General features: G+C 40.1%; 1 protein-coding gene across 5 annotated transcripts in view; it reads right to left on the minus strand.

Moving 5' to 3' along the window:
* Positions 1-856: 856 nt before the first annotated feature.
* The window catches only part of LOC124876416 (core histone macro-H2A.1), a 32,728-nt gene continuing 11,760 nt past the window's right edge, over positions 857-21,824 (minus strand). Inside the window, exons 6-9 of one of the 5 annotated variants that reach the window (XM_047379148.1) lie at positions 13,573-13,663; positions 10,540-10,629; positions 5,598-5,772; positions 857-2,307 (exon numbers count right to left, since the gene is read on the minus strand). In XM_047379148.1, coding sequence (XP_047235104.1) covers positions 2,142-2,307; positions 5,598-5,772; positions 10,540-10,629; positions 13,573-13,663 — 522 coding nt within the window. In that variant the 3' untranslated portion in view covers positions 857-2,141. Of the gene's footprint in view, positions 2,308-5,597; positions 5,773-10,539; positions 10,630-13,572; positions 13,664-16,871; positions 16,972-21,824 lie in introns of those variants that run through there. The other 4 variants (XM_047379147.1, XR_007040301.1, XM_047379150.1 and 1 more) reach the window with 4 other exon arrangements.

Genomic DNA, 21,824 nt, shown 5'->3' on the forward strand with positions numbered 1-21,824 from the left:
AGCAAAAAATGAAATGTATGTAAAAAGACTTGAAATAATTTTTTACTGAAGCAGCATTATCACAAAAATTTTTATAAATCCTACCTTTGAGTCCATTTAAGTAGGAACATAATTGCTTTATAAATTTACAAGGACAAACACTAGTAATCCTTCAGAATTTCTATAAAATAAGTGTATCAAGCATTTTTTATAATTCATACTTTACTCTTCACAGTTAGCCAGGATGTGACAAGGAGGAACATTTAACCTAGTTGCTCTTCAAAATTAGAAAGATAGGAGAACAAACCATTCAAACAGGAAGGCACACTTCAAAATGGGAAAAACAAGAGAACATGCCATCCAAGGCGTATGTTTTTCATCAGGTACTACCAGGATAAGGCTACTCCTAAAAACCTACCCACTTATTTCAATGCTTTTATGCACATCTATGGAGGGTACTTCAGGTGAAAAATTGGAAACTTAAAAAAAACAAGAACGGGTCCTTAGTTTGTCAAAAGTAGTTGAAACTAAATAGTGAAGAAACCCTCAAGCTTCAGTAATTAGGGCTTGCAGTTGTCATCTGAGGGCCTGATATGTAAAAGAAACAAGAGCCAAAACAAAAACCTGTTGGATTTTTTTTTAAGTTCAGGCTTCATTAGTTCTGAAACTCAGATTTTATGTATTTTGTACATTTTCTGCCATGTTTTCTACAGCAAATTGTTTCTAACACACCAAACAGGATTAATACATCCAAGTCACACACGTTCTGGTTTAATTCAGTTTCCCCCAAAAACTCCTTTAATTTCATGCTTCCGCATTCTTGAATAAATCCTTCATATGAATGGAACACAAAATAATTTGACAAATTCACTGATGTTTTTAAAGGTTTTTTTTTTTATTACCGGAGTGTATACAGACTTTTTTTTTCTTTGTCTTTTGTAGAATCATCAATTGTAGCAATTCTTTAGAAAGCGTTTAACAATTTTCTTTTCACATAAGAAAGTCAAGCTGTTGAAAAGTCCAAATGCAGACTTGCATTTGATGTCCTTCATTCCCAAATCCAGTTCAAATCTGCTCCATCTGTGTGCGCTCAGAGGTGTGCTGCTGAATGAAAGAAAAATGGCTGAGGACCAACTCTGACGTGTGGTGACAGAGCGCCATCTGGTGGCGGCTGAATGTTAGAGCGAACCGATAGAAGCAGCACCGGCCTCCGTTTCCAGCAATATTCTCTTTTATGGCTTAACAAAGACAAAAAAGAAGAACACACACACAAAACAATCTTACACGACTTTTTTTCTTCCAAATCTTGTGCCATTTTATAATCAGGGGGAAATTAAAACAAATAAAACTCTTGTGTTACAGTTTAACATTTGTCCATAATGTTTCACAAACACTCCTACCTATATGAACACTTATAGGAACACACAAATAGAAACAAAAGGTGTTCTGCAAAAACCTGAAGTCTCCAGTAATCAGCCATAAACCGATGCATCGATGCTGCTTGGAACACCTTTTTCAATGTTTTTGCAGCACACAGAGAAAATACTTTGCCTGTCTGAACAAAAGGCAAAAAAGTGAAATTTGCAACACACAACACAAGAACTCATTCTAGTACACTGATACTGGAGTCTCCTAAAGACCAAAGCGGACCAACGTGAACAAATCTTTACCTTTTTCTTTATACAGTACAACAGACGTTCCAAACCGATACCAAAAACTACAACACAGTTAAATGTAGAGTGATACTGAGATCAATAGAAAGAGAATAGCTGTTTTCTTAATATCCTTACTGCCTTTACATGCATTAACCCGTATCGTTGAAACCTCTCGAGAAGCCTTGTGCAGCTAGATCTCGTATTTTTATTGTATTTATATATATATTCTGAAAACTAAATGGTAAATGTTGGTTTTGTATTGTGCTGCACTGTTTGAGTAAAAAGATCTTAGAAAAAGAAAAGCACACGTCTAAACACCAGAGGTGACGAGTAAATAAGGAATTAAAAACTATAGATTAAACATACAAACATAATGCAAAAACCATTTTTCCGGCCTTTACACTTCTTCTTTTCTTCATTTCCAACAGATCACCAGTAAACACCTTCCTCTCTCCGAAAGAAAACAGAAAGCAGTGGGAGAGGGACGACAAGACGAAACCCTGTCCTTTAACTGGTCTCCAGCTTGGCCATTTCCTGCACGTAGATGCCGATGCTCTCGCTGTCGAAGAGCACGAAGTACACGGTCTTGATGGTGGAAGACATGGTGGCGACAAAGTAACTGGAAATGGCCTTGAGGATCAGCTGGGCTGCGGTCTGCTTCGGGAAACCGTTCCTGGGGTAATAAATGAGACACAAATGGTGAAATACAGGAACAGAACCTGCATAAAAGCAAAATATATTGCGAATGTAGCATTTATTCTAATATCACTGCACACACTATCGAAGAAAAACGGCTCGGACTTTAATTAATTATATATGAACTATGCATTCAGGCTACAGGAAAACCTGCTTATTAGAGCATTGAAGTTATTACAAAACTAAAACTAAGTTGTTTCTTTGACAGATGCAACTTTACCATAAACCCTTGTTGTTTAGATTAAAATTATGCATCTCCTTTTTTCCTGCAGCTAGACAGAATCTATGTAGGGTTTATGTTTGCCATGAACCAGAAGCAGAAAGACTTTAAAATGTTTAGTTAAATTCTTTTATGATTTATAGCAAGTCATAGTAACATTCAGCAACATTATTCCATATCGCATTTCTTCATGATATCACCCAGCACCTAATTAAAACCTTGCAGTACATTATTGACTTTGGTCTCCTATCTGGACCAGGGATGCCACAGTCATGCAGCAGACTGGAAAATCTGCCTGGAAATAAGATGAAAAACACGACAAAGACCAGTCAGTGAACAAAGCACTAACTGGTTCCTCTGTCAGCAACACTCTTCAGTACAGACGTTGTACTGAAGAGTACAACATCCATCCATCCAGGAGTTGGTTGGTTGGATGGATGGATGATCATTTTGTCTTTGTTTGTAACTAACATTACAACAAATAAATAAATGACTTAATAATCCAGCATCTACCAGCAAAATAGAGCTGTCTTTCAGCAAATATTAAGTTAGACTCATGGTTGTTTTTAAAGATTTTGGAGAAAAAATTAATATCTTGTGATTAAGGATGCACTTCTAGATTTTGAGCCATGCAAAAGAAAAAAGAAAGAGGAGTTAGTGAGCTATGATGAGTCTTCTAGTTGTTTTATAGGTACAGATACTTCAGAACACCCATAAACTGGAGGATTTTATTTCATTAGCAGATTTCCACTGAGGCAGACAAAGGCAGTTCCTAATTTTATTTTACGATAAAATCATTTATTTTATCAAGTCAGTTCCCTGTTCAATTTATGAAGAAACAAGAAAACATATTTATGAATTTTAGATATATTTTTAATATGATTCTTCAAGACAAATTAAAATGGGATAAAAATCTGTAACAACAGGTTGGAACTTTTTACAAAAGCTCAGACTGGAGTGTCTCTTATGTTAATTGATAATTTAGTTCATTGTCAAAGCTGAAGGTATAAATGTTTGGGAAACATGTGGGTGCAGGAGGATGTACAGAACAGACCAAAGGTTTGGAAACACCTTCTCATTCAAAGAGTTTTCTTTATTTTCATGACTATGAATATTGTAGCTTCACACTGAAGGCATCAAAACTATGAATTAACACATGTGGAATTATATACTGAACAAAAAAGTGTGAATCAACTGAAAATATGTCTTATATTCTAGGTTCTTCAAAGTAGCCACCTTTTGCTTTGATTACTGCTCCACACACTCTTGGTATTCTGTTGATGAGCTTCAAGAGGTAGTCACCTGAAATGGTTTTCACTTCACAGGTGTGCCCTGTCAGGTTTAATAAGTGGGATTTCAAGCCTTATAAATGGGGTTGGAACCATCAGTTGTGTTGTGCAGGAGGTGGATACAGTACACAGCTGATAGTCCTACTGAATAGACTGTTAGAATTTGTATTATGGCAAGAAAAAAGCAGATAAGTAAAGAAAAATGAGTGGCCATCATTACTTTAAGAAATGAAGGTCAGTCAGTCCGAACAATTGGGAAAACTTTGAAAGTGTCCCCAAGTGAAGTCGCAAAAACCATCAAGCACTACAAAGAAACTGGCTCACATGAGGACCGCCCCAGGAAAGGAAGACCAAGAGTCACCTCTGCTGCAGATGATACGTTCATCCGAGTCACCAGCCTCAGAAATCGCAGGTTAACAGCAGCTCAGATTAGAGAACAGGTCAATGCCACACAGAGTTCTAGCTGCAGACACATCTCTAGAACAACTGTTAAGAGGAGACTGTGTGAATCAGGCCTTCATGGTAAAATAGCTGCTAGGAAACCACTGCTGAGGACAGGCAGCAAGCAGAAGAGACTTGTTTGGACTAAAGAACACAAGGAATGGACATTAGACCAGTGGAAATCTGTGCTTTGGTCTGATGAGTCCAAGTTTGAGATCTTTGGTTCCAACCACCGTGTCTTTGTGTGGCGCAGAAGAGGTGAACGGATGGACTCTACATGCCTGGTTCCCACCATGAAGCATGGAGGAGGAGGTGTGATGGTGTGGGGGTGCTTTGCTGGTGACACTGTTGGGGATTTATTCAAAATTGAAGGCATACTGAACCAGCATGGCTACCACAGCATCTTGCAGCAGCATGCTATTCCATCTGGTTTACGTTTAGTTGGACCATCATTTATTGTTCAACAGGACAATGACCCCAAACACACCTCCAGGCTGTGTAAGGGCTATTGGACCAAGAAGGAGAGTGATGGGGTGCTGCGCCAGATGACCTGGCCTCCACAGTCACCGGACCTGAACCCAATCGAGATGGTTTGGGGTGAGCTGGACCGCAGAGTGAAGGTAAAAGGGCCAACAAGTGCTAAGCATCTCTGGGAACTCCTTCAAGACTGTTGGAAAACCATTTCAGGTGACTACCTCTTGAAGCTCATCAACAGAATACCAAGAGTGTGAGGAGCAGTAATCAAAGCAAAAGGTGGCTACTTTGAAGAACCTAGAATATAAAACATATTTTCAGATGTTTCACACTTTTTTGTTCAGTATATAATTCCACATGTGTTAATTCATAGTTTTGATGCCTTCAGTGTGAAGCTACAATATTCATAGTCATGAAAATAAAGAAAACTCTTTGAATGAGAAGGTGTGTCCAAACTTTTGGTCTGTACTGTATATATTTACTGCTTTTAGACTTTAGATCGAATGCCCCTGTTATATATACAACAAAAAGGAAAACCTTTCAATAAATGGACTAATGACAACATATTGCAGCATGAATATTGTCTACATTTTAATGGAAGCTGGATCTTTGTTGGACAACAGGTGTCAGAGACCGAGCCAACCCAGTTCAGATGGGATGACCTTATTAGATATACAACACATTTTTTATAATAATCCCAGAAGTGAAATCTATGATGTTTTAGACGCGTAAAAAGGTATTTAAACTTAACATTAATGACCTGAATGATGTGCACCATGTATGCCATGTTAGTGAGGGTCTGCTGCCTCTGTAGAGGATTTTCTAGGCATTAAAAGCACCTACTTTCCACTGCCAATGGAGGGGAAGGCCACAGACTTGAGTTTCTTCTCATCTGCCAGAGCCAGGCAGTTCTTCACCGTCTTCTCCAGCATCTCCTCACACTTATCTGAACCCCAGCCTGGACTGTTACAGTGAATGACGTACTTGGCGGGCAGCCCGAAACCGCCGGTCAACAGGGCTGAGAGGAGAATAAAAGGAAAGGAAAGGTGAGGACGGTGAAACGGGTGGAGGAAATATACAAACAGTAATCTGTAAAGTCGTCGACCGGTTGGAAATTTAAAGGTAGAACAGAGGATGATAAAACTAACTCACCCAACACTATCTAAACATTTACCACAGATAAGAAATTAAAACATGCATTTGTCAAAGATAATGTCTCGGCTTTAAACTTTCCAGCCTAATGAACCAGTTTGGTCATTTTAATCGCTAAAACAAATGACCAAATCCTCATGTTACAAAATCCAAAAAAAGAGAAGGAAATTTGTTTGAAATATAAAATCTAAAGGAGACGGCGTCCACATTTATTAGCACCCCTGGCAAATATGTGTAAAAAGCACAATTTCTTTTCGTTTGGTGCACATCCCTGTTATTAAGGCAAGGCAAGTTTATTTATATAGCACATTACAGTAGCAAGAGAATTCAAAATGCTGTGCATGAAAAAAATAGAATGAAACATAATAGGAAAAGTACATAAAGGTAATTAAATAATTAAAGAGAATAAAAATGAATAAAATAAAAAACTAATGATAAAATGATTGATAAGAAAATGAAACAGAAATTGGACTGAAAACGCAACTAATTATGCCTAAATGGTCCAGTCAAAGGCCACTCTAAACAAATCATTTTTAATCTTGATTTAAAGCATTTTAGGGTTTCGGCGCTTTCACAGTTTTTTGGGAGTTTATTCCAGATTAGTGGAGCATAAGAACTAAAAGCTGCTTCTCCATGTTTGGTTCTGGTTCTGGTTCTGCAGAGTAGATTTGAGCCAGAAGACCTGAGAGGTCTGGGTGGTTGATACACTGACAACAAGTCTGTAATGTATTTTGGTGCTAAGCCATTCAGTGATTTATAGACTAACAGAAGTATTTTAAACTCTATTCTCTGAGCTACAAGGAGCCAGTGTAGGGACTTTAGAACCGGGCCGATGTGCTCCACTTTCTTAGTTCTAGTGAGGACGCGGGCAGCAGCGTTCTGGATCAACTGCAGCTGTCTGATCGACTTTTTAGGCAGACCTGTGAAGACACCGTTGCAGTAATCAATTCTACTAAAGATGAATGTATGAATTAGTTTTTCAAGGTCCTGCTGAGACATTAGTCCTTTAATCCTGGAGATGTTCTTTAGGTGATAGAAAGCCGACCTTGTTACTGTCTTTATGTTCCTCTGAAGGTTCAGGTCTGAGTCCATCACTACACCCAGGTTTCCAGCCTGACTGGTGGTTTCTAGCTGTATTAACTGAAGCTGTGTGCTAACTTTTAAACGCTCTTCCTTTGGTTCAAAGATTATTACTTCAGTTTTGTTTTGATTCAGTTGAAGAACATTTAGGCCCATCCATGCATTGATTTGTTCTCAGCATTTTCCCAGCGCTTGAATGGGTTCATGGTCACCTGGTGACATCGTAACGTATAGCTGTGTGTCGTCTGCATAGTTATGATAACTTACGTTGTTGTTTATTATAATCTGAGTTAAAGGGAGCATGTAGCAAAGGTTAACAGACTGGGACTCGAACCTGTGATGGCTGCGTTGAGGACTGTAGCCTCGTACTTCGGTTGTGTGCTTTAACCCGTGCCCCTGGTTTCATTTTAATAAGGTATCACTAACTGTGGGGGATTTTATCGCAATAATCAGTAAATAATGATTTTTTGTATCAGCCCTATCATGAATACAGCCTGTTTCTTAGAGCTTGAATAATAACGATCAGTTAGTGGTTTGGGTTCTTTAACCTTGCAGGAATTGTTACGAGGCCCGAGTAACTGTGGTGCAGATGACCACAATAAAAGGTGATTTAAAGGCTTTTTACACATCTTTAGCAGGCCTACCACCATGTTTAGAGGGCACAATCAGAATAACTGGGTCTATAACTTCCAACACATAAAGATAAACAAATTACCATTACCAGAAGACAATATACTGGACTGAATTATTGGGTAAAAGCTTTTAGAACTACTTGGACATACTTCCTAACATCTGTAATTATTTAGTTGAATCAAACAATGACTGTATTTTTCACTCACAGTTTTTGTCACATAATGAAGTGTTCATCAGTTAAAATGAGCCTCATTAACCCATTTTGTCAGAAATAAACCCCTAAGAGTTGAGTTTCGAGACCAAAGGTGCTAAATGAGCACTTTTCTTTGTGGGAAATCTCCAGCAGCTTAAACTGGTTGGAGCAAAGCATTTAGGAGGAAAATCAGTTCTCCAGGGAGCTGGAGTTGAGAAGAAATAAACGAGGGAACAGAGTCTGTTCTCGAGGGTTCGGTGTTCAGTTAAGTCTTCCATCACCCCAGCAGCTGTAAAAAGTGAAACTCAGCCAAAGCCTCTGATTGTGTGACGTGAGAAAGCCTTCAGTCAGAGTTCAGTAGCCAGCAGCAAGCGTGTGAGTGGACTGCAGTCAAAGCTGAGGACGAGCTTATTTCCAGATGGCCCCAAAAAAAGAACAAGAAAAAAAAAAAGATGATGGAGACACTTCATGCAGCAGAGCCGGTCTCAGCGCTGGTGTGGTCCTGAGGGAAACGCTGAGGAGAGGCTGATGATGTGAATGACTGCCAGCCGTCTGTTTCATGGTTACAGACTGTGGTGGAGCAGAAGTTTGACCTTCTGTCACCTTATTTTTAACAGCTTAGCTTTGTTATGCTCATGAAAAACATATTTCCTCTTAACACTACAAAAACACAACTGTCGTTCTAGTAGAAATATTATTCATTGAAAACAAGTCCTCCAGCACTCTGAGGGTGAGCTGTACAGATAGTTTTTACCTGCCTACCATCCTCCTCACTGTGTGTGGTGGAGAAACAATATTGGGTTCTGGTCCAGTCTTGTTTGTCACAGATCCTCTTGTTTTACACTTTCTAATTATTACTTTGACTGCACATTAAGGCAATAATTCCTGACACTTATCTGCTACTTAAAATGTATGTTCCCTTGTCTTTTCCATTTTGAAGAGGACATGAGAGAATAAACACGATGCTATGGAGACTCGCTTTAAAAAGTAAAGTAAAAACAAAAATGCTTCAGTGTTAAGGTGCAGCAGTAGTTGTGGCATTAGAGGGTTTTCTAATGAGCTTAAATTAAAAGTTGCATTTTCCTGAGATTTTCAGATGGACATGAAACTGCAGAAATAAAACATGAGTTTGTTGTAACACTTTCTTTTACCCATCGGTACGGTTCAGATGAGGGCACCACAAAAAAGATGTGACTGGTTTCTGGGATCTTCAGATATTTGGGTTGATGTGGTTCAGTTAAATAATTACTAATGAGATTCCTAAAATTACATGAAAGCTTTCAGGCTTCTTATTTTTCCATATTTTATACTTCAGACTAATACATTTTGCATAAATCTATACTACAGACTTTTGGTGCAACCAGTTTGATCAGCGATCATTTAAAGGTTTTTCTGGACTCCATGCGGTTGATTTAAACACAATATAATCTAATAGTTTAAATAATTAGGGATGCAGGGACTTGGTTAGGCAGTGATCACTATTGCAGACATTTTGAAAATATTGTTTGGGAAGATCTGTTGAGAGATCCACCAATCAGATTGGTCAAAAATAATCATGAAAAAAGGTCCACTACAGTCTTGTCAGAAGGAACCTGAAGAGCTCAGATGAAAACAAAACAAATCCTACAATCCAATGGAAACTTTTAAGCTGCATTTCTCTTCAGTACATCAACATGGGGAGACCCAAAGTACCAAGACTGTCATCAGGAAAGGCTGGTACAAAAACAGATATCCTGAAACATATAAAACATGTTTTTTGAGTGCTCCAGCTGCCTGATTTCAGCGAGGTAACAACATAAAACCATCTGCCATGACGAGACAAAGATGGCTTAGAGACCACACTGTAAAAGTCCTGGAGTAACCGAGCCAGAGTTTGGACCTACCCTGGAGAGGCCTACAATATGACTTTACTATGAAAGCTTCTCATCCCGCCTAGTTGAGCTTAAACCTTAGAAAAAGGGCTTTAAAGGATCAGCCTCAGAAAGGCTCCAGGATGCCACTGCTGCCAAAGGTCTTCCTGTACTTAATGGGCTGTCTAAATATTTAAAAAGAGAAGTTTAGCTCACTTAAAATATTCTTATTTTGTCATAATGAAGAAATTACAGCAACTATAAGGGAAAAAATATTGAGCTGTGCCGTGAAAAGGCTAAGCTGAGATCATGGGATCGATCTGGAAACCTGGATAGAGATTCTGGGCTAAACTGGCAGAAAGGGAAGAGGGTCTGGAAAGGTCCCCACCATGTTTTGAAAAATGCAGTAGCATGGGGAACAAAATGTAAGGGCGGCACAAAGAAAGAAAGAAAACTAATGGACTAACAGCCTTGCTTTTACCAATAAACAAAGTTTTTTATGACAACACTGTAAACATTTCACCCATCAGGGTCCCGAATGAGTCAGTTCAGCTCATTAAACCCCGTGTTCATGTCCAGAAAGCTGATCGTTGTTGTAATGGACATGAATCCACACTAGCTTTAGCTTGATGGGTTAGATGACACATTTATGGGACGTTTCTGATACTTAAATGTTAAAAAAAATAAATAAATACATTTTTGCTTTTCCTTAAAAAATAAATTTCACAATGAGCATGAATGCAAAATGTTTTCGGCTCATTTTAAAGTTAACAGTTTAGTCCACAGTTAACTGGCTAAAGTATATACTATTACATCAATTACATTTTCATAACAAAAAATAAAATCCGTTTTTCGTGTCTCGGCTCTGTGAACTTACCACCAGCCACCTCCAGAGGGCCATTTTTCTTCTTCAGCTCTTGCAGTGCCTCCGTGAACTCCTTCCCTCCTTTCTTCTCCAGAGCAGAGCCTGTGAGCGGAGCGGAGGCAGAAGAAGACAGCAGTGAACACATCGCGATGAGCCGCAGACATACGGCAGAAAGCAGGACGGAGGGTTGAAGGTCATGCAAGACAGACAGGCAAGCAGGAAGACAAGAGGGTGGATGGACAGACCGGCAGAAACACAACAGAGTTGATCATTTAAAAAGGGCCTCTCAGAATCTCTGAGCTCTTGATGTCGGACTTAGGAAAAGTGTCACAAATAAAGAACAAAGATTTAAGCTAAACATCCTGGTAAATTAAAGTTCGATTTGCAACACAAAACTCTTGTTTTCTTTTCTCAATTTAATTATTTCCAAAAAATTCGTTACTTGAGATATTTCTCAGAGCTTAAGAGAGGAGCCAAAAAGAAAACCAAAAAGGAAGGAAGCAACTTAAACTTAGACCAAAAGCAGAGGATTTGCAGTGCCTTGCCAAAGTATTTACAAAATTTCGTTTTGTATTTTGGGGTATTTTATATGATGGACACAAAATCAGCGCAAAATTGTCAAGTAAAGGATGCCATGTTTTCAATTTTTTTTACAAAAAGAAATCGGAAAAGTGTGATTCATCTTAGTCTTCGCCCTCTCTCCTCTGATACCTATAAATAAATCCCAGTTGGCTTCAGGAGTCGGCTCTTTGGTTAACAAAGTCCACCTGTGTGTAATTTAATCTGAGTATGAATCCAGATGTTCTGTGAGGGCCTCGGAGGTTTGTCGGAGAATATTACTGAACAAACGACACCTTGAAGACCAAGGAGCACAGCAGACATTATGATTATTATCATGATTATGTTATAAAACAATATCTCACAGAGCTCTGTCCAATCTGTCATCTGAGAATGGAAAGAATATGACACAACAGGAAATGAGAGCATTAATCAGAGAAGCAGCCAAGAGGCTCAAGGTAACTCAAGAGGAGCTGCAAAGCTCCACAGCTCAGGTGGGAGAAACAGTTGACTGGGAAACTCTTAGTTGATTCCCTTTACAAATCTAGCCTTTATGGAAGAAAGCCATTGTTGAAAGGAAGCAATAACAAGTCCTGTTTGGAAGGTGCCAAAAATGTAACTTTTTCAAACTAACACAGCACATCAATCTGGACATCCCATCTCTATAGTGAAACATGGTGGTGGCAGCATCATGCTGTGGGGATGCTTGTCTTCAGCAGGGGCAGGGAAGCTGGTTAGAGCTGAAGGAAAGATGGACGGAGCTAAAGCAGGACAACAACCTTAAATAAACAGCTGGAGCTACAATAATGTGGTTTAGATCAAAGCATATAATGCCTTAAAATGGCCCAGTCAAAGCCCAGACCTAAATCCAATTGAGAACCTGTGGCAAGTCTTGAAAATTGATATTTAGAAATATTCTCCATCCAGTCTGACTGAGCTGAAGTTATTCAGCAAAGAATGAACAAAGAGTTTGGTCAAATACTTTGAAAACCATGTTTAATATTCCTTCCACTTCACAATCATGCGCTTTTGTTGGTCTATTAGAAAAACAATCCCAATGAAATACTTTGACGTTTGTGGTTGCAATGAGACAAGAGAGTTCAAGGGTGTGCAAAGCATTGTAATAGTCCAATATTAAAAATCTTTAAATCTCTTTTCATTAAATGCAGTTAAAAAAAATCTCCTTAAATTCACAACAGTGAATTCAAACAAGCACATGGAAAAAGTTATGGCTGTCATTTCACATCCTGATGTACAGCCAGTAAAACTTTACTGATTAAATCTTTGTTCCTTTGTGACCACTGATGTGAAGTCTTAAGAAAAACAATCTTTGTGAGACACTGTGTATCTGCTTACAGGCCATCTGAAGTGACAGCTTGGTTAAAGAGTTCAAAGGTCGCATGAGGTGAGAGAGCTCTCAGAACGTCAATGCTTCAGTCATGTGGAACGAAACAACAAGCAGCAGCAGCATGATAATTTCAGGGTCAAACAAGCAAAACATAACCAGTAAATGTGCTACTTGGAAGCACTAAAATCTACTTCAGTGTATTTTATTATCAGCAACTCCAGTTTTCACACATTTATAGACTAATTGAAGTGAATACCTGCATGAAATTATCTTACAAAGGCCTATAAACTGGAAAGAGATTAAGTACTGTAGTCTGTTTATCATTCTGGGATCAGCATAAATATCTGACACATAAGTCTGAAAGTTGCCAGAAAACTTAACATAGCCCAACATCTTGTAATACTGTAGCTACGGCTTGCTGGAGGCAGGAGAGCTAAAGTGAACACAAAAGTGCAGGAAGGACACGAATCTTAAAAAGCCATAAAATTATTTCGAATTGAAACAGTTCCACTTTGTAACTCTTAAATCCCAAACCCATCAAGCTTCAGAGAGCCATTTAGGTTTCTATGGAGCCATAAAGTTTGACATTTTTGAAACTGACAAAAACAAACATTAAAAACGTTTCAGATTCAAGGTTCTGGTCCTGTTTGGCGTGGGGGTGGGGCCTGAGATGACAGGGGGCGGGGCCTCAGATGACTGACAGGTTAGCAGGCCAGACAAAATGTTCCTAGCTGTTGCATTCAGGAACTGTGGAAACTGGAAATGTCTTTAAAACATCATACTCTGTCTTACTAACCTAAATAATAAATAAATGTCAAATAAAAGAAGCAAATAAAATAATCATAATTGTCTCACTGGACTGATATCCTCCACAGAGATTCAGAACATGGAGGTTTGTGCGGACACTTGGACTGAGGAAGCATTTTTGAGCTGTGTTTTTACAGAACCAGTTCAAATCCGGCTCGGGTCAACACTGGAACCCCTCAGCATTAATTCAAACAAAACAGCCACCTATAATATTGAAGAGTAAAAGCTGCTGCTGCGCTGTTTGTCCACACGCTGCAGCACCGACCATCTAGATGTGCAGAGGGAGAGCAGACAGACAGTCACGGTCTCTGCAGAGTCAGTGGTTCCTTTACCTACTTCACCACCTGTATAGAGGGAGGAGTTGGTCGGGTGAACGACAGCGTCGCTCTCCACCGCGGAAATGTCGGCTTGGACAACTTGCAACTACAGACGACAACGGTGACAGACAACAGGCAACAACATGGAGGTAAGAACACTGTGAGTGACCGAGGGCAACAAGATGAGGAGAGTGATGAGAGAGAAGAACAGAAGGACACAGGTGAGCGCACTCCTTATTGGCTGAGGACGTCACAGGATACAAGGAGGCAGCTGAGGAAGTGGAGAGACACGTTAGAGAGTGAAGTTAGGAAGCAGGAGCACACAGTCAGCTGGCTTCACTGAACGCAGAAGGATTGTAAGCAATATAATAAATAAGGATCTTTATTTTTGGAGTTTTTAATTAGAAATTGGTTTTCTGTCCAACTGTGTCTTCCTGAATCCTGGATTTAATGATCACACTCCAGGTGAGAGATCTCTCAATCAGGCTGCACTCTGCAACCAATAAAAACGATGTCTGGGTTTCATCTGCAAACTGGTCCTTTATTGCCCAAACATTTTTCCTGGTAAAACTTTTAAGCAAAAATATGTGGAAAATAACGGGCAGCAGATTGAAAGGATGAGCACCTGAAATGGACCTGAGCACATTAACACAATGGGAAGAGAAAACAGACCAACTGCTCTCAGGAGCCTTTCTAAAAATCCTTGAAGGTCACCACAGAAGCATTTTTCTCTTCCAATGTCAAGAACTTTACAGAACAGCACATTAATGCAGATTATCCTCCATAAGAAACTGAATTTAGTTATTTGAGGCAATCAAGTGATCAACAAACCTCTGCCTTTTTTTTACTGTGAGCAGCATTTATTCTCTTTTTCCCCAAATGTAGCAGAGCTGCATTTTATTCAAACATATATATAAATATTTTTCTTTCATCTTTCAAATGGTTTCCTTATTCCTTAGTCCACTTTTAAATATTAATGAATTTTATGTCAAAAAAGAAGAAAAGTGTGTCATTATGCCTCTGAAGGACACTAATCAATGAGCTAACTATAAACAAGAGCAAAGCGAGAATATTTAAAGAAAATGTGTGCAGACAAAAAAAATAGATACAATACCTCCACGTCAAAAAATAAGAATAAAGGACTAATATAAGTTATGTATTTATAGAGCAAAATGTCAGTGGGGATGGAGGGATGGATGGATGATGGATGGATGGATGATGGAGGGAGGGATGGATGGATGGATGATGGATGGATGGATGATGGATGGATGGATGATGGATGGATGGATGGATGGATGATGGATGGATGGATAGATGATGGATGGATGATGGATGGATGGATAGATGATGGATGGATAGATGATGGATGGATGATGGATGGATGGATGGATGATGGATGGATGGATGGATGATGGATGGATGGATGGATGGATGGATGATGGATGGATGGATGGATGGATGATGGATGGATGGATAGATGATGGATGGATGATGGATGGATGGATAGATGATGGATGGATGATGGATGGATGGATGGATGATGGATGGATGGATGGATGGATGATGGATGGATGGATGGATGGATGGATGATGGATGATGGATGGATGATGGATGGATGGATGATGGATGGATGGATGGATGGATGGATGGATGATGGATGGATGATGGATGGATGGATGATGGATGGATGATGGATGGATGGATGATGGATGGATGGATGATGGATGGATGGATGATGGATGGATGATGGATGGATGGATGATGGATGGATGGATGATGGATGGATGATGGATGGATGATGGATGGATGGATGATGGATGGATGGATGATGGATGGATGATGGATGGATGGATGGATGATGGATGGATGGATGATGGATGGATGGATGGATGATGGATGGATGGATGATGGAGGGAGGGAGGGAGGGATGGATGATGGATGGATGATGGATGGATGGATGATGGAGGGAGGGATGGATGGATGGATGATGGATGGATGGATGATGGATGGATGGATGGATGGATGGATGGATGATGGATGGATGGATGGATGGATGGATGATGGATGGATAGATGATGGATGGATGATGGATGGATGATGGATGGATGGATAGATGATGGATGGATGATGGATGGATGGATGGATGATGGATGGATGGATGATGGAGGGAGGGATGGATGGATGGATGATGGATGGATGGATGGATGGATGGATGGATGGATGATGGATGGATGATGGATGGAGGGATGCATGGATGGATGGATGGATGATGGATGATGGATGGATGGATGGATGGAGGGATGCATGGATGGATGGATGGATGATGGATGATGGAATGATGATGGATGGATGATGGATGGATGATGGATGGATGGATGGATGGATGATGGATGGATGGATGGATGGAGGGATGCATGGATGGATGGATGGATGATGAATGGATGGATGGATGGATGGATGGATGATGGATGGATGATGGATGATGGAATGATGATGGATGGATGATGGATGGATGATGGATGGATGGATGGATGGATGGATGATGGATGGATGGATGGATGGATGGATGGAGGGATGCATGGATGGATGGATGGATGGATGGATGGATGGATGATGGATGGATGATGGATGATGGAATGATGATGGATGGATGATGGATGGTTGGATGGATGGATGGATGGATGATGGATGGATGATGGAATGATGATGGATGGATGATGGATGGATGATGGATGGATGGATGGATGGATGGATGGATGATGGATGGATGATGGATGATGGAATGATGATGGATGGATGGATGGATGGATGGATGATGGATGGATTAATGGAGGGATGGATGGATGATGGATGGATGGATGGATGGATGGATGGATGATGGATGGATGATGGAATGATGATGGATGGATGGATGGATGATGGATGATGGATGGATGATGGATGATGGATGGATTGTAAATACAAATATTTTTCCATAGTTATCCAAATCTGGAAAACGCTAAAATCAAAAACTTTTCCAGACGGCGTAGAAACAAGGATGTTTTTTCCATTATCCTTTAGTTGCTTTTGAACAATAAAACTGCTTGAAGATTTCCTTTAACAGAGGCTAAAAATGTGCTGCTGTTCAGCACGAGTGAAGTATGTTGATCTGCTGCTCGCAGTGTGAATAACCAGATCAAGAGGAGGAAATCCTAACCAGTAATACAGACAATGTTGCTCAGCTGCTGGACATTCAAGGATTTTAGATCTGAAAGCCTACTGGGACTGGGGAAGATCAGGAGGGAGATATGGGGGATGGAGGGGCGGGGCTCACCTAGATCATCTTTAAGTTCAAGTTCAGCATTGGTGGGGTTGATGACCCCGTCCACGTCGAAGCCAGCCAAGTTACTGACCTCACTGTGGATAAGGTTGAGCTGTGATGGGGGGAAAAGGAGGAGAAGAGCCAGGAGGAAGCATGCAAAGGAGGAGGGAGTAAAAAAGGGAAAAGGTGAAGAAGCAGAGCCATTAAAACCAGATTCACTCTGCAGCTCAGAGGAATACCTTGAACTTCTGGATCAACTCCAAACTGGTAACTGATTGACAACCTTTTGCTGCACAGAATAATACAGAATATAAAAACTGCTACACTATAGAAAAGCTCAGAGACTATTGGTGGAAAGATAAAGGGAACAGTACAAGAACAGGGTCTGTCTGAAGACCCAGCTCTTCAGAGAGCATCTCCTCCCTTAGCCCCTACTATGAACTCTCTTTCTGCACTTTCCTCGATGCCTGCACCCTATTTCTACAACCCCAGTCGGGTCACCTCTAACAGAACCTGACTAGTGCTCTTCTTTCCAGGTATCTTATTGTTAGTGGTAATATTAACTGAATTGGTATATCCTCATTTGTAAGTTTCTTCGGATAGAAGCGACTTTTAAGTGCATAAACATTGAAATTATTATTAGAGATGTGCAGAGAACCTGGCAAGGGACCGTAATCAGACAGTTTACTGCTGGTACGACTGATCGGGTCAGTCAGAACTCAAAATCTGCTATATTCTGACCAAGGAACGCACCACATCTAAGGGATACCACTTCATGCAGACAACAATCATCCTTGGTGTGGAAGCTGTTACAGCATGAAGACGACTCAAAGGTAACTAATTTCAGTATCAGCAAGATGTTTAAAGTGATCTCAGAGAAACCACGGAGACGTAGAAGTTATTTAAATAGAAATAGGGCAAATAAATGCTAACGAGTAACAGGTCTGACTTGTTTACTGAAACATTAAAGTTTAAAAGTAGCAACACTAGAAACTACAGGTCCTTCTCAAAAAATTAGCATATTGTGATAAAGTTCATTATTTTCCATAATGTCATGATGAAAATTTAACATTCATATATTTTAGATTCATTGCACACTAACTGAAATATTTCAGGTCTTTTATTGTCTTAATACGGATGATTGTGGCATACAGCTCATGAAAACCCAAAATTCCTATCTCACAAAATTAGCATATTTCATCTGACCAATAAAAGAAAAGTGTTTTTAATACAAAAAACATCAACCTTCAAATAATCATGTACAGTTATGCACTCAATACTTGGTCAGGAATCCTTTTGCAGAAATGACTGCTTCAATGCGGCGTGGCATGGAGGCAATCAGCCTGTGGCACTGCTGAGGTCTTATGGAGGCCCAGGATGCTTCGATAGCGGCCTTTAGCTCATCCAGAGTGTTGGGTCTTGAGTCTTGAGACTTCTGGCATTTTGGCATTTCCTTCTCCCCAGTCTTCCTCCAGACTCTGGCACCTTGATTTCTGAATGACATGCAGAATTTGCTTTCATCCGAAAAAAGTACTTTGGACCACTGAGCAACAGTCCAGTGCTGCTTCTCTGTAGCCCAGGTCAGGCGCTTCTGCTGCTGTTTCTGGTTCAAAAGTGGCTTGACCTGGGGAATGCAGCACCTGTAGCCCATTTCCTGCACACGCCTGTGCACGGTGGCTCTGGATGTTTCTACTCCAGACTCAGTCCACTGCTTCCGCAGGTCCCCCAAGGTCTGGAATCGGCCCTTCTCCACAATCTTCCTCAGGGTCCGGTCACCTCTTCTCGTTGTGCACCGTTTTCTGCCACACTTTTTCCTTCCCACAGACTTCCCACTGAGGTGCCTTGATACAGCACTCTGGGAACAGCCTATTCGTTCAGAAATGTCTTTCTGTGTCTTACCCTCTTGCTTGAGGGTGTCAATAGTGGCCTTCTGGACAGCAGTCAGGTCGGCAGTCTTACCCATGATTGGGGTTTTGAGTGATTAACCAGGCTGGGAGTTTTAAAGGCCTCAGGAATCTTTTGCAGGTGTTTAGAGTTAACTCGTTTATTCAGATGATTAGGTTCATAGCTCGTTTAGAGACCCTTTTAATGATATGCTAATTTTGTGAGATAGGAATTTTGGGTTTTCATGAGCTGTATGCCAAAATCATCCGTATTAAGACAATAAAAGACCTGAAATATTTCAGTTAGTGTGCAATGAATCTAAAATATATGAATGTTAAATTTTCATCATGACATTATGGAAAATAATGAACTTTATCACAATATGCTAATATTTTGAGAAGGACCTGTAGTTATCCAGGATGTTCTCAATGACTGAAGGTCCGATTATAACCCGTTACAGGAAAAAATAACTTCTGTACATGAATCTGAATTCTGTTATCACTTATTGAGCTTTCTCTCTGCCAAAAACTACCCACAACAAACTATGTAGATAAACTGTTTAGTGGGACTTCTGCTGCCCTCTTTGACCCAGCTCTTCCATAACTGACTCATTTTCTTCATCCTCCTCTGAGTCCGAATCGGATTGTGAAAGCATTAACAGCAACGATTTACTGTGATTCCTCTTTCAGATGTTTATTATCTGATTATACACTGCAGCATTTCATTGTATCAAGCATCCACAGTGTATTATGCAGTGTCCCGTACAGTTTTTAACCTCGCATTGTGTTGCAGCTACACTTGTCCCAATATCATTTGTTGTCTTTTCTATATTTTTGAGATAAATCTGTGTTTAGGGTTCCAGTCAAAAATGCTACAACACCTAATTGAGCAGCAAGGGCATGGAAGATTTCCAGGAAAAATTCAAAAACTTTCCACGGCAAATGAAGCTGGGGGAATTGTAGAAATATCCCAAGTTGCAATAGGAACACTGAGTGAATGGAGGGGGCATGGGCTGCATTGCCCTGCAGTAAGCAGCGTGCTGTGTCCATGTGATGGAGGAACTGCAGAAATATTTTCTCCCCGACTATATTTAAGATCTCTGTTAGTATTTTAAATTAAATAATTTTTCTTTTTCATTCTCTTCAATACCCACTGAAATTTTCCAGCTTTGAATACTGGCTTTAACATATAGGAGACTAAAAGCTTTATCAGCTGTAGGCATTAAGGGTAGGAAACCCCATCCAACTGGCCAAATCATTTACTAACAAAGAATGATGCATGGCTCCTAATACATTTAACTCACCAAACATTGCATCCAAGCAGTCTTTTGCCATTGCAATTTTGCACATATTGATATAAAGTGATTTATTATATTTTTTAACACTGTTTCCATGTGGATGTGACAGCAGAAAATCTGCTTTGCAAGAAAAACACGCTGGTATTTTTCAGGGCCTTCTAATGACCAAAATATCAAGGTATTCCTCAAAATCTCCAAACATTACACCCAATTAACACAGATTCATTAAACTATTAATTTCACAAACAAAACATCAAAATCCAAGATTTGATTATAAGGCAAATCTTCTGCAAGAAAAGTAGTGAAGAAAGAAAGAAGTGAATGGTAAAGAATGGTAGGGTTACAAGAATTAAGTGAATAAAGGAAATTAGGCTGTTTTACTGATTCAAACAGCTGTTATCACAGCGGTGCTGAAACACTGAGCAGTGGAAGAAAATGTTTTATAAACCAAATGCTCTGTTTTTGGACTCAAAGCAGGTAATTAACTCTGATTTACTAATCTTTAAAATTGCACCAAATCATTTTTTATAAAAGACTTTGGCCAATAAATTTTATGTCAGAGCAAATTATGTTTAGTTTGTGAAACTATTACTGGAACCAAAGCAGATAAATCATGTGACTCTTATCAGTCAGAAATTATCTCTGGATTTCATTTGAAAACAAAACAGTAATCTTAATGAATTAGTAATCAGTGTTTTTATCAGTCATCGTTTAAGGGTGGTAACCATTAACCCCTCTTGCATAATTCTTAAATAATTGCCTTTAACAAAAACATAAACCTTTGAACTTTACCTCTGAGCCTTTTGAGAGAGTTTTATCTTCACATTTTTAAACAATAAAAAGGAAACGTAAAGTTATGCATATAACTACTGTTCCCTGAAGGAGAGTAACGAAGTACAACACATGAGTAAGGGATATCACACCCTGCGTGTCCTGGCTGAAGCCACCTCTAATCACGCCTCCTAGGCAAATGATGTGATGACGACAGGTGACAGGCCCCGCCTGCACTATATACCTGTCCGTCATCATCGTCATTACTCAGTTCGATAGCCGCTATTCACCGAGCCCAGCTGAGCAGCAGGGCAGCCATGTGTTGTACTTCGTTACTCTCCTTCAGGGAACAGTAGTTATATGCATAACTTTACGTTCCCTTTCAGTCGATTCGCTCAGTACAACACATGATGGGACATATATAAACGCCCCGCAGAGCAGCCATCAAACCTGGATCATACACTGCATACTAGTGCAGCACTTCAGACCCAGCAGAAAGAACAGAGTGAGCCACAGAAGGGGTTGTCACATCCAAACGATAAAACTTTACAAATGTGTGCGGCGAAGACCAGCTGGCTGCAGCACAAATGTCACTCATGGGCACCCCTCTAAATAGTGCCCAGGAGGTCGCTATGCCCCTGGTGGAGTAAGCCCTCACACCACGTGGCATTGGGAGACCCCTGTTGCTGTAAGCCAGAGAAATAGCCTCAACAATCCAGTGGGAGAGTCTTTGTCTGGACAGAGCTTCCCCCCTTGCTGGGTTAGCAATACACACAAACAGTTGATCACACAACCTCACAGACTGAGTACGGTCAATGTAACTACGCAGTGCACGTAAAGGGCACAGGAAGTGTAACCTCCTTTGTTCCTCAGATGCAAAAGGAGATGGACAAAAACTCGAAAGCTCCATAGTCATGGAGCTGTAGTCCGAAGGTATAACCTTAGGAATATAAGCTGCATTGGGTCTCAAGGTGACCTTGGAACCATCAGGTGAAAAGTGTATGCAGGTAGGA

The sequence above is a fragment of the Girardinichthys multiradiatus genome, chromosome 11 (genome assembly GCF_021462225.1).
Source record: "Girardinichthys multiradiatus isolate DD_20200921_A chromosome 11, DD_fGirMul_XY1, whole genome shotgun sequence".
In the NCBI taxonomy this organism is placed as follows: domain Eukaryota; kingdom Metazoa; phylum Chordata; class Actinopteri; order Cyprinodontiformes; family Goodeidae; genus Girardinichthys; species Girardinichthys multiradiatus.